Source organism: Cyprinus carpio, chromosome B2 (genome assembly GCF_018340385.1).
Source record: "Cyprinus carpio isolate SPL01 chromosome B2, ASM1834038v1, whole genome shotgun sequence".
Classification (NCBI taxonomy): Eukaryota; Metazoa; Chordata; class Actinopteri; order Cypriniformes; family Cyprinidae; genus Cyprinus; species Cyprinus carpio.
The window spans coordinates 24,788,317-24,802,578 of record NC_056598.1 but is presented as its reverse complement, the minus strand read 5'-3'; the positions used below and the strand labels follow the sequence as shown (position 1 = coordinate 24,802,578).

At 38.1% G+C, this 14,262-nt stretch overlaps 1 protein-coding gene across 6 annotated transcripts in view; it reads right to left on the bottom strand.

Moving 5' to 3' along the window:
* The window catches only part of pard3ab (par-3 family cell polarity regulator alpha, b), a 76,155-nt gene that overhangs the window by 29,681 nt on the left and 32,212 nt on the right, over nt 1-14,262 (bottom strand). For 4 of the 6 annotated variants that reach the window (XM_042718803.1, XM_042718806.1, XM_042718804.1 and 1 more), the window contains 10 exons: nt 13,912-14,037; nt 12,389-12,774; nt 9,549-9,688; nt 8,830-8,958; nt 8,272-8,307; nt 5,009-5,197; nt 4,025-4,195; nt 3,177-3,327; nt 710-893; nt 335-477 (listed from right to left, as the gene is read on the bottom strand). In XM_042718803.1, the coding sequence (XP_042574737.1) occupies nt 335-477; nt 710-893; nt 3,177-3,327; nt 4,025-4,195; nt 5,009-5,197; nt 8,272-8,307; nt 8,830-8,958; nt 9,549-9,688; nt 12,389-12,774; nt 13,912-14,037 (1,655 nt within the window). The remainder of the gene's footprint in view (nt 1-334; nt 478-709; nt 894-3,176; nt 3,328-4,024; nt 4,196-5,008; nt 5,198-8,271; nt 8,308-8,829; nt 8,959-9,548; nt 9,689-12,388; nt 12,775-13,911; nt 14,038-14,262) is intronic. The other 2 variants (XM_042718805.1, XM_042718807.1) reach the window with 1 other exon arrangement.

Sequence of the window (14,262 nt, the reverse complement as noted above, 5' to 3'; positions counted from 1 at the left end):
GTATTTAGGTACAATCACTGTGTTTGGGGCTGATCTTTTGGTCCAAGCCCAGTGTTTGGGACTGATTTTTACAGTATCTTAGTGTATTATAATCCAGTCATAGCGATTGGGTCTGACATTTAAAGCATCTAGGTCCAATCACTGTCTTTAAGACTGACCTTTAGAGTATCTAGGTCTAACTATTGTGTTTACTGTGCTCTTTCAGTGTGAATAAAGGTGATTTAATGTGTTTTGGGTAGAGGTTTAAAGTATTTAAGACCAAGCACTGTGTTTCAGGTTGATCTTTAGAGTATCTAGGACCAATTACTGCATTTAGGATTAATCTTTAGAGTACCTAGGTCCATGCTCTTCGACTTGCGGGTCTTGATGATGTCAAGTTGGCTTGCGTCTCCATACTGCTTGGTGCGTTTCTCAGACATGCTTTGCCTGCCAAAGCCTTCCCTCTGAAACACCTCCTCACCATTAGCAATGGAAGTGCTGAGGGAAGGAGAGAGAAAGAGAGAGATTAAATCACAGCACAGTGTCCAGTCCTTGGCCCTGTTCTAATAACCGAGGCTCCTTTGACAAACAAAGGAAAGGCCATGGACTCAATTACAGCAGGAAGATCGTCAAAAGAGTCAGAGAGTTGATCCTCGAAATAGAAACAAAGACAATAGATACTTCAATAAATAAACTGCAAAACTTTCTAAACTGTCCACTTTTTTTTTACCTGTCAGGAAGCTCTTGGTCCCAGGGTGGCGGCCGAGGTGTCTCCACAGCAAAGCCCATGTCATCATGAGAACTGGTTGACGATTGGTCAGACAGTTGGGTGGGGAGAACATGTGGCCTGTCGTCTTCAATTATGACCATGTCATCCTGAGGCATGTTCACCGTCGGCGAGAGTTGATAATGATCTACAGCGAGATAAGAGCAGGAAGGGGTGTAGGGACAATCAAATTATGTTATTATTACACAGTAATCAAGTAATACAGCTAATCCTGATCATGGTGGGGGTTTCATGATGTGCAGATGGTAAAAATAAAGATGTTATTTATAATTCATGCAAAAATAAATCACCTCATTTTGAGCAAAGCAGGTCAAAGTCACAGAGAATCACGAGCAACAGTGAATCATTTGTGTCGTACTCTGCATGTCGAGAGATTTACAAATTAAAGAAATAGTGTAGAGTCCACTTCACTTGGATATGCTTGCTTGCTCTTACATTCAGCCTGGAAGCAATTTGCATGGCTGATTTTCTATATCATCTCGTGCAAAAAAGGGGGGCCTTTTTCCAGTAAATACTGAGAGAAAGTATGCATTTTATAGAGATAGCGCTGTTAGCTTGTTTGTGTTTTTAATCTGCTCAGAAATTTCCCACCCTAGTCTAAAATAAAGCCCATGAGAAACACTTTCTTTTTTCCAGTACATACTTCAATAAGTGAAACGTGTGGGATGTACAGTAAACGATCACAAAATGCACTAATGTTGGGAACAAAGTGCTTTTTTAAAAGAAGCACTGGAGCCAAATGAATCTCTTCATGCTCTATAGTTTGTTAATGGTTCTTGAGTATCTTTTTCCGTTAAACACTGTACCTTTATTTTTCAAATCAAGATTTTAAAAAAGGTTTCATTAAAGCACAATAAGCCATGAATGAAAACATAACATTATAAACTTGGATTTGAAGGAAAAAAGACAAATACAAGAGTGTGTACTTTCTGGCTTTAGCAAGGAAAAGAACTATAAACCCATAAAGCATTAAAAATTTAATTTTTGAATTAAAGACAGTGAAAAAATATTAAAATATAGGTGCATTGGTGGAAATTTCTTTACAGAATAATAGGTGTAATGTAGTTTTTCCATTAGGAATTCCATTGTTAAACGTTTGTTTAAAATATTGAGTTGAAATAACCTCAACCTCATAGTTCGCAGTATAAGTTTACAAGTTATCAAAAAAAAAAAAAAAACAATTTAGCAATGGCAAAAACTAATGGAATTTTTACTTCCAGAAGGCAACTAAAGCATTCCAGTTCTCTCCAGCACATAAGTACCTAATACGCTAATTAATTAAAATAACTATTCAAATCTTCATAGCATTTGAAGATGAGACATTAACCTGCTGTATGCTCATAGAGAACCTCAGTCAAGCAGATCCAAATCCAATCAGCACACAAACAACAACATTACCCCATTACTAACACATTTGCTGAGGAAGGTTTGAAAACAGGTCTTTAAATGGATGGACACAATCACATTCTGATCAGAGCGAGTCTGCATCTTTCCGCAGGAGTGCTTGTGGAGAGCGAGCAAGTGAAAGCCTGTCTGTGTGAGTGTAAATGGATGGTAAGGTATGGGCATGACTCTGCACATATATTGAACAAATGCAAAAGCATATGCACATCTGTGTGTGGCACCCTGCTTTTGTCATTTCCCATGGGTGGATTCAGTTGTTGACAGGCAGGATAACAGCTCCGGCTGGGCGCTCTCTCTCACACAGAGAGCTCTCAGTGAACCTCCACAGCTCTGCATCTGTTTGTCCAGGGTAACACTCATATGTTTTGTGTTAGACCACATGTTTCTTTCACACTGCAGCCCAGAGATGCCAATTCTACTTCTGAAACCTGATGCTGCATTCAAATGTGATTGCAGAGAGCATCTGGTGATGGTTAACTTGCAAAATAATGCAAATAAATTACTTTCTTGAATAAAATAAATAAAATAAAAAATCCCAAACCCAATGTTTTTGCTAATCTGAAGGAGATATATAGATGTCTACATATGTATTATTTTAAGTAGGGGTGCATTCTACATTCACCTTCTATCAAATAAGAGACTAAAAACAAAAATAATAATTTTCTATCATCTGTCAGTCTATCTATCAACATTATAAAAAACATTATTTTATTTAATTTATTACTTTATTATATATAGTGAAATGAAAATATATAAAAGATGCTAAAAGCACTAATATTAAATTAATTATTAAGCATGTGATTAAAAATCAGATATATAAATATATAAGCTTTTCTCTAAATTTAGTTACATATTGGATTGATCTTTTAAAAAGAAAAACATTTAAAAAATATAAAAATACATTTTACATGGCTTTTGAAAAGACCAGCTTAAACTAACTAAAAAAAAGCAAACCAGGTTAGGCTAGCACAGAAATGACTTTAAGTGTGTTAGTGTTGTAACTCACTCATTTTACGATTATTTGTGTTGGCTTGTGGCCTCAGGTTGTCATCAAGCCCCTCGATTCCATATAGCGAGTGTGAGATCCGCCGCTCGTGGTCGTCAGGAGACGGGCTCAGGGTCCGCTCTAACCCTCGAGGACTGCATCGGCTCTCCCCCTGACAGAAACCAGAACAACAAGAAGAACATTGTGATTCAAAATCCCACAACCTCTGAATTTCACTTCTGAGAGATTTAACTGGCTACCATTTAAATTATGGTTTATGTTGTGTTGACCAAGTGGTCAGAATCAGCTCTGGTGGGCTCTGTCTCAATCAGATGCAGACGCTGAACACTCAGCATGATGGGAAAATCTTGTGGAGTTATGATTCTACTCTGGTTAAGACAATTACCATCATTATCGGCCAAACTATAATAGCCTTGCAACACAAAAATGCATGAGTCCATCATAGTTTTCCCTTCAGAATGACAGAAAATACTTCTTGAAAGCCCTTGTGGATAAATCTGCGAAATGCAGTGACCTGATTGCCTGGTCTTTAAACGGATCAGATGTTCTCTAGAGAGAGAAAGAAAGAAAACAGCACTTGGTCGACCTTAATGTGTGCTGAAGTAGGTATGCTTTTTTGTCTGTTTATAAATTCAAACCAATACTAGAGGAAATAAAATGTATCATGACAAAATATGACCAATAATGAGAGAGAGTTGAGATGTAGCAAGTTTATTCCTAATAAAATTTTCTTAAGATGTTTTTAATGGAACGGACATTTCATTTCATCTACATGACTAACACATGAAGCACTATTTACATCTTCACATGAACAGTGACTCTCAGCTGCTTGACTCTACTCTCTTTACCTCAAGAAGTTTGTTGATTCGTCTTGCCACAATCAGCTGAATCATTCCTCGCTTGTTGCCCTCCGTTGACATGGACTTGCGCAGCATTTCCATGGCGTCCTGGTTTGTCTTCCCTACCAACGACTCCCCATTGACTGCGATTAGCTGATCGTTGACTCGCAGCCTTCCGTCCTACGCCAGAGAATGAGATAATGAAGACCATTCATACAGCATTCAAGACATTCAATATGTACAATGTGCAACTCATAACGAAACTATAAGACAATGACCGCTTACTGGTCAATCATTTATATAATAAATAATGTTATAAACATTAATCAGTTACAAAAAATACCATTTAACATTTTGGGGTAAGATATTTTAAAGAAATTAATACTTTTATTCAGCAAGTGTGCTTTAAATTGAACAAAAGTGACAGTAAAGATATTTATAAGGTTTCTTTTTTAAATAATTGCTGTTCCTTTGAAATGTCTTAATCAAAATTAATTATGAAATTAAATTATTGATGTTGAAAACGGTTGTGAATATTAGGCAGCACAACTGTTTTCAACATCAATAAAATTAAGAAATGTTTGTTGAGCCCTAAATCTGCATATTAGAATGATTTCTGAAAAATTACGTGACACTTAAGACTGGAGTAATGGCTGATGAAAATTCAGCTTTGCATCACAGGAATAAATTATATTTAAAAAAAAATATAAAAAATAGTTTAATTCTAATATTCTATATTTCACAATATCAAATAAACACATCCTTGGTGCGGCATAAAAGATTTTAAAAAACAACCTCAAACTTATGAATGGTTGCAAATTTATATTAATATTTTCATGATGGAAAAAAATATATAAATATAAAAAATGTTTATGTGTATACATATCGAACCTAACAATATACTCCAAAAAAATTTGTGCCATAATTATGAAAAAAGTCTGCAGATTTCAGCTGTATCTCCTTAAAAAATGTTTATGTGTATACATATCGAACCTTGCATGCTGCTCCTCCGTTAATAATAGACTTGACAAAGATGCCCAGGTCAGCGTGGCTCTCCTTTGACCTGTTACCCTTGACACTGACTCCTAATCCTGCCGAGCCAGAATCACTCAGAGGCACTTCAAGCGTCAGGAACTCACGCGTCCCGTCTGGGGTTAAGACCAACTCCTCGTCTTCTACTTTCTACAGAAACAGACCAAGACATTATTGTAATTATCGACTGTATAGAAAGAAATAAAACTTGGTTGTCTTGACTGTCAAATGGCTGCTTCATTTACTTAAAATAATGATTAAGATGGAAAACGGGGGAACAAGGACAGCCTGGAGAAACAGGTTCATTAGGAAAAAAAATATCTTCATGTTAAGACACTATCATGGTGTGTTACCTCTTAGACCGAATGCACACTACAAATCAGTTGTTCAGAGACTAAACAAAGACATTTCCTCACCCTCACATTTTCTCTGTGGAACACAAAAAGAGCAATTCTCAGGCAGCCTCAATTGAAAAGAGTCACTATTGCAATTCTTTAAAATGTTCTTTTTGTGTTCCACAAAAGAAATAAAGTCACACAGGTTTGGAATGACATGAGGGTGAATAAATGATGACAGCATTGTCATTTTTGGGTGAATTTTCCCTTGAAAACAAACCAGGATAGCTAATGTCTATCTCACAGTGTGCAATAGACTTGAAACACTACGAACCGCTGCACTAGCAGTTTTACATTCAAGTCACTCTCCTGTCCATTACTATGTCCATGACACACACAGCTGCCATTTTCACCTGCTTCTGAAGAAAATCCAGCACGTGTAAATGAGGCGGGGAGGGCAGCTTTCATGAGAAATGATGCCCGCCAAACCTCTGCTCTCTGATTTAGACACACAGATAATAAACCCATAATGTCTGATGCTCTTCTGACCTCTCCAGTGACTCCCTCATGTTAGCGGATGTCAGTGCGTGAGTGTTTGTGTGGGAGATAGATGAGACAGCTTTAACAACCATCTACTGAGTGACTGCTCTATAAAGTCTATCTTTATTGAGCTTTAATCACCTTCACTTTAATGTAACAACCTCCGACGCACACACACACACTTGTGCTCAGAAGGAAATGGATGGCTTTCATTTAGTTCTCTCCTGCTCTTTGGACCGCCACTGTTAAAGCAGATCTTATCAGCCTTGAGAGGTTAATGCACAAACAACGGCGGGAGAGTCAGAAAGAGGAAAACAGACAAAGAGAAGAGAGAAACAGGATGAGCTTTCACACTGACAGTGTTTCTGAAGCGTAACAGCTGCAGCTCTATACAGACCAAATGTTCGAATTCAAGGTGTGCAAGTCACATTTAAATCAAATAACTTTGATTAGATTTAATAATCACAACCAGATGACTATGTAAATATAATGACTAATTTGCTGAGAAAATCACAGCAACATAGTATATTAATACAGCAGAAAGATACAGATTGAGATACAGAGAGAGTAAGTCATCTTATAATCATCCATAAATGACTGAAAATGAAGAGATTTACTCACTCACATCATCTCAAACCTGTATGACTGTATTCTTCCTTCTCCAGAACACAACATAAGATTTTTAAAGAACATTTTTAAAAATGTTTGTGGTCAACAACAACAACAAAAGTGAAAGTGACGTGACATACAGCCAAGTATGGTGACCCATACTCAGAATTGGTGCACTGCATTTAACCCATTCAAAGTGCACACACACAGCAGTATACACACACACACCGTGAACACACACCTGGAGCAGTGGGCAGCCATTTATGCTGCGGCGCCCGGGGAGCAGTTGGGGGTTCGGTGCCTTGCACACACCTGGAGCAGTGGGCAGCCAGGGTACCTCAGTTGTAGTATTGCCGGCCCGAGACTCGAACCCACAACCCTAGGGTCAGGAGTCAAACTCTCTAACCACTAGGCCACGACTTCCCAAAAAAAGTCAGTGGGAACAAAAACATAACTGGGTCCAATTGATTTTCATTGTATTCATGGCCGTAGCCAGCTATGAGGTCAACGAGGTCCGGGCCTCAGCAAATTCTTCATGATCAAAAATAACATCTGTTTTCTGAATGACTAATTTAACATTCCTTATATGAGTGTCTGCATGTATTTGCAATTTAGACAGTATGTTAGAATTTGTAGAGTTCATGGTGTGAAAATGATGGAGAACTATATATGTCGCTGCGAGACACTGGTGGAGTAGTTGTGAGAGAGGTCGCGGGCGCAGCCTTCACCATGTTGCCAGATCCGGCTATTATAAGTGTTTCTTGCCTTGTCTTTTCCTCTTAATTTGACACTTTAAAAAGTTAATAAAGTGGGAAGGTACAGTTTAGACTTAGATCTTTACCATATCTTATTTTCAAAAGTTTTGAACAAATATTGGTTTATTTTATTTATTTATATTTCGGTTTTTATTTGTCTTCATAGCAATATCTGGCAACACTGCATCATCTGCACAAAACTCTGACAGTAATTAAAAAAGTCCACAAACAGGTTATTGCTGACATGATTCCACATTCGGTAAGGCACTAACACTAGTATACAGATCTGTAGAACAAGTAGGTTAAATAATGAAATGAAATATGCAAACACTGGGCATTAAGAAGAAGTCCATGCTATTTAATCCGGTATAGAAGTTTAACTTTCACGAAGTCATGCTAAAACATTCATAAGGGCCCTAGACAAAGTTATCATCTATATAGCAATGGTTATCAATGAATACTATAACAGTAATGAGTATTGTTGCATGAAAAATAAACAGATGATAAAATTATCCACCTTTAACCTATAGTAAAATATTAACAAATTAAGATGCAATAAATAAGGTCTAATTTAACAATGCCCATTCCCCCAAAACAGAGAAAACATCTTACACAAACATCTAAAAGTCTGTGTCTTTTAAAGTTTTTAGTGTGTGAGTTGTATTTGTAGGTGATATAATAGCACAATTCCACACTTCACTAATTTTCACACCCTGGTTACAGTTATGATTGTTTTTCCCAAAAATAAATTATTTTGTGTTCTGCAGAAGAAAGAAGTCATACACTTTTGGAACAGCATGAAGCTGAGTACATGAATTTTCATTTTTGGGTGAACTATCCCTTTAAGGAACTGTTAGTGCTGGATCAGGATCATTACAGAACATCAGAGACACATGCACATTACTGACAACAATTGCACTGAACCTCTCTGTGTGCAGATGTAGAGAAGTATGAGCGGGTGTGAAGATGTGTGTGCAGTTCTTACCCATTCTCTTGTGTTCTGCATTGCTGGTTCTGTATTCTATAGAGAGTGAGGAAGGAGAGAACTATGGTAATACTGCAACTGAAAACCCTTAATTCTAAAACCAAACATGCACACAGTGCAACCAAAGATGAATCTTAAAATCACTCCACCTGGGGTTATCATAGAGGGTGAATTCAGTTCAATTGGATTTTTGCCTGTGATATGAATTTGAAAAGTGACCCAATTTAACCTGAATTGACCCTTTTCGAACCGAGGTAAAACAATGATGTTTTAAATGATGTTTAAAAAGCTAACCGAAAAAAAATAATCCAACAGAAATGGTCCTCTTTATAGAGCTCTCACTGAAATGCAAATGGGAACATTGTGTGAGGAAAATCTGAAATTGCAAAACTTAACCTTGACTCGCACACCACTAGTCAAACAAGTGTGGTGAGACTCTAAATGTCAGAGATGTTGTGCAATATAGTGATGGACAGTTTTATGAAGACATTAGCAGGAGGATTTCACACCTCAACACTCTCATAACTGTCACTCAAACACACACAGACAGTTCCTCACCATCTCTCTGGGTAGAAAGGCCTCCTCCTGTCTCAGTACCAGAAGAGTCACAGTTCCACCCATGGGCGTCGCCCTCAGCAGAGAAACCACCTCCTCCTGACCACGCCCATTAAGATCCACCCCATTGACCTGTAGCAACCACAAAATCACTCGTTTGGGACTATATTTAGATTTTATTCATTTATAATCATTTCATTGTTAAAAATAAAATAAAATGTATTTATTTTAATTTTCACCTCTAGCAATCTATCCCCTGCTTTCAGTCTCCCGTCCTGTATGGCAGCTCCTCTTGGCAGAATGTTTTTCACGTAAATAGGGGCGGAGCCTCCAAGAGGGACATCTCTTGACGTGATGCTGAACCCGAGGCCTTCAGGCCCTGACAGACACAGAGAACACACAGTTACAAGACAGACCTAAGGATATATACATCTATCCATTTCAACTTGAGAAACCGGTGTTGTATGATGAAAACCCTGTTAAATGGCGATTCATAGATCTGATGCTGCATAACACGTCTGCTGTCATGATGACACTTACTGGTTTAAACCAAAATGGGGGGGGCCCTCAGCAGAGAAAACCACCTCCTCCTGACCACGCCCATAAGATAATTGACCTGTAGCAACCACAAAATCACTCGTTTGGGACTATATTTAGATTTTATTCATTTATAATCATTTCATTGTTAAAAATAAAATAAAATGTATTTATTTTATTTTCACCTCTAGCAATCTATCCCCTGCTTTCAGTCTCCCGTCCTGTATGGCAGCTCCTCTTGGCAGAATGTTTTTCACGTAAATAGGGGCGGAGCCTCCAAGAGGGACATCTCTTGACGTGATGCTGAACCCGAGGCCTTCAGGCCCTGACAGACACAGAGATGTTACAAGACAGACCTAAGGATATATACATCTATCCATTTCAACTTGAGAAACCGGTGTTGTATGATGAAAACCCTGTTAAATGGCGATTCATAGATCTGATGCTGCATAACACGTCTGCTGGTATGATGACACTTACTGGTTAAACCAAATGATGGGGGGGGGGCATAATATAAAATTAAAGATATAACTAAATTCATTACAAATGAATTAATTAATTAAAAAATTTAAATTTAATTACAAAAAAAAACAAAACCATCTCCAATCACGAAATGCTCATTTCATATGGAGCAGCGTTTACTACACAGACCCGTTGTTCACTGACAAGCTGCGCAAAACATGCACAAAATATGATTGTGGTTTTGTGCAGCTCGTCAGAGAACAACGGCTCGATGTGCGAAATGCTGCTCCATGTGAAAGCACGCACATGTAGAGATTTACCACTGATTACAGAACCAGCTTCACTGACGAGATGTGCATTAATATCATGCCGATATTAATCATGCATCCCTTAACAATTAAAGTCCTTAATTTGTAGAGTGGTTGACAAAGAGTGAGAAAGTTAACTACTTTAATTAACATGAATTAAAAATGAACATATTCTACAGCATTTATTAATCTTAGTTAATATTAATTTCAACGTTTCTTAATGCATTATTAAAATCAAAAGTTGTGTTTGTTAACATCTGTTAATGCACTGTGAACTAAGATTAAAGATCAATGAACTACTGTATTTTTATTACCTAATGTCAACAAAGATTAATAAATGCTGTAATACATGTATTGTTCATTGTTTGATCATGTTAGTTAATATATTAATTAATGTTTACAAATGACACCTTATTGTAAAGTGTTACCAAAAATGCTAAATAAACTTTTAAAAACATTATATTATTTTATTTATTATAGGTTATTATTATTATTTTTTATTTCCCACATCAGTCTGTAATTTGTACTGTTCTACTACATTATATTTCAGTGTCAGTTCCATACTTAAAATTAGAGTACATTTGAAAGGACTTTAGTTTAAATGCATTCATTTAGCTCTCTAGTTTTTATCCCACACATTTTTGAGTCTGCTTTCTGTGTCGAATTTCTCTGTCTGCACGTGAGTAACATCAGAAGCTTGCGGCTTAGAGAAACATCAGGCTACAGCTTGTTGATGGAGACTACAGGACTGGAACAGAAGCCACCTGGACTACATGGGGTCTGAAAGGCAACACAAGATCATGACCTATCAACCCAACAGACTGGGCTTAAACCTTCCGAGGTGCAGAAATTGGAGACTGTGTGAGAAGGCTGAGATAACTGCATCTGAGCGTGAGAGACAGAGACCGAGAGTGAGAAAGAGAAAGCTTCCCCACAGGTTGAGTTCAGTCACACTTTTCAAAAAGGACACTGCGAGTTTTCCTATATGTGTGCTGTGTGCGGCTCGGGTCCAATAAAACACTGAGAGAATCAGACAGCCGTATGGAAACACATCACACTGACACGCGGCGCTGCCTAGCAACACTCCCTGCACCGCTGTTCCGTAACCTCACCGCCACCCTGTGCACCCGCTGGGCCACCTGTCCACACACAGGTGCCAAGACTTGTGCCAACCGTTGTCAATCATTTCACATCCCACACCTTTACAGCAGGGACACACACAAACAGGAAGGAGCTGTTGGCAGTTAACAGAGCAACATTCTCCCAGCTGAATCAGTGCAGCAGACTCTGCAGGATGGGAAATATGCTCAGCAATAGACATCTGGATTCATTAGCAGAGCCTTAATCATAAACAGGGCATAAACCATATTTTAACACAGCCACATTGCACATTCATTTTAAAATAACAGTTTAATAAAAACAACAACAAACAAACATACGTTATTAAGAAAAGGAAAACTAACCTGCAATAAAATATTACAATAAAATAATATATATTTTTTATTCATTCATTCGTTTTATTTTATTTGTTAAAAAAGCTTTTACAAGTTAATTTAGTACAATTAGTTATATTAAAAATGTGTTACCCACTAAAATATAATTCTAGAATGTAGTGGGTTATGTTGTTTCATTTACTGTTTGTGTAATTTAGTTTCATTCAGAACTGAAATGTTAATGGAGTCTAACACTTCATATTCTTAGTCACAAAATATGTGTGCTTGTGTCTTTAAGAATGGCATTATTGGAAGTAAGGTTGATTGGAGTGCACAGGTGAAAAAACTTGCTTTTGCCCTACGGTTAGGTTGATCTTTATTTTCATTGGTTTGTATGTACTAAGACCCTCCCTACCGGGAAAATAGAAAATGTGAGTGTGGTTAATAGGGGAGTAGGGGAGTGACAAGAGACGTGCAGCTGAGGAGAGAGCTGATTGGAGCGACTGAGCTGACAGATTGCTGTACATTAATTGATAGATCCTACTGACGCAGTTCTGCATAGGACCCCCAGAAGTCTAGGATCGGAACTGCTAGAGGGGCCTTAAAACAACATCTCTAAGGTATTGGTTTATTGAACCTGGTGCTGCTCCTTACTAACCTGTTATAAAAAAAAATGGTAGGGGGCGCTACAAATGTGTTAAAATTGTAATGCCTAAATATTAATATATGCAGCAATCAAACAGCATAACGTGCAGTTTTTTTATCAAGTGACAGCTGTTTATTATAAATTTTCAGAAAGCAACAGGACACATTTAGTGATACCTTTTCTAAGCTGGATTCCAAGTCTCCGCCCAACTTTCTTGGTGAAGCCGGATATGGGGGCGGGGCTTAATCCTCTTTGGGGAGAGGAGGTGTGACCTGATGGAGGTTTCCCTGATTGGCCAACAGGATGATGGATGGGAGAGCTGGCGTCCAAATGGTTATTTGGTGGGTGTGGTCTGTGTTGCGCCAATCGGTGAGCGGCATGATCCAGGCCGATGGGGTCATTGGTGAGGGAGTCAGGGCTGAAACGTCCAGAAAGGTCAATGTTTGCTCTGGGATTGTGTTCATTATGGGATATCTGCTCGTACTGGGATCTCATGGTGGAAGGTACCACATGGAATAGGATGACGGGAGAACGCATTGCCTGACGAAACATGTTCTGAGCTCTGAGAACAAACAAAAAAACACAAACATTTAGGTTTATGAAATAATACCTTACAATTAATTTTCAGTATTAAAAATGGATTATAAAAAAAAATTAATAAAAAGTGTGTATTTTTTACATTTATGTGAGAGTGGATGGGTTTTAATCAGACACACAGCACAACAGAAAATATAGGAGGCTCACTTAATGTCAGAGAAAAGAAGAAAGATAGACAGGATAGATGAACAGATGGAAGGATGAACGACTGAACAAATGTAAAGTTGGAAGGATAAACGGATGAACAAATGGAAGGATGAATAAAATGAATGAATGAACAGATGAGGATGGAAGGATGAACGAATGGATGGACATCTGGATGAATGGGACTGATAGATGAGCATCAATGGATGGATCGATGAAAAATATGGATTGATGAATGGAGGGATGAATGGATAGATGGATGAACAAAAGGATGAAAGATGGATGGATATTTGCACAAATAGATGGACAAATGGATGGATGTGTGGATGAACAGGACTGATAGATAAATGTCGACGGATGAATGGATGGATGAACCTAAATGGATGGATGGATGAAAAGATGAACGTAAATGGATGAATAGATGTGTGAAAAAAACAGGACTGATTGTCAATGGATGGATAAATGAATGTAATTGGATGGATGGATGGATGGATGGATGTAAATTAATGGATGGATGTAAGTATCCATCCATTAATTTGTAAGTAACGTAATCTTAAAGATTCCTAAATGCATCTACTTTCGGAAGGCCAAATAAAGTGCTTTTGCTTTCGCCTACATACACACAGCATCTCCCTGACATGGCTGCTTCAACACTAACTGCGGTTACTGAAACCACGCCTTCTTTCTTTGCGTGAACATTTTGGCGGCATTAAGCAAATATTTCCACATAGTGACGTAGAGATGTGGGGGCGTGGTTGAATGAGCCGTTTCAGGGGGCGTGGCAGAGTCTTAACTTTGATGAAGAATATCTCTTTGGATTTGACACTTCTTCATGCACCAAGAGCTTGTAACACTCCAAAGAGAAAGGAAAAACCAAAATCGCATCATATGACCCCTTTAAAGGGACAACAAGCACTCTGTACACGTCAGATGTCAAAGGTCAAAGGTCAGGTCTTACTGCTCAAATCTGACATTCCGCAGGTCTCCATTGTTGATCCGAACGATGCAGTCATTCTCCTGAAACAAACCCTGGACATCAGCCTTCCCTCCACGCTCCAAACGCTTCACCAGCAGACCCAACGTCCTGCAGCACACACACACACAAACATTAGATCTAGAGATTTCTGAGATTTATTATTTATTTAGTCATATGCGTCATCCATTTGAAATGAAACATTAATTTGATTGATATCGAATTGAAAGAACTTGAAACTAATGCAGCATCATAAAGCACTTCTGAACGAAAGCTAATTCTTCAAGATAAATAACATTCTCCATCTTTATAACTCTGCGTCCTGTTGCTGCTGCA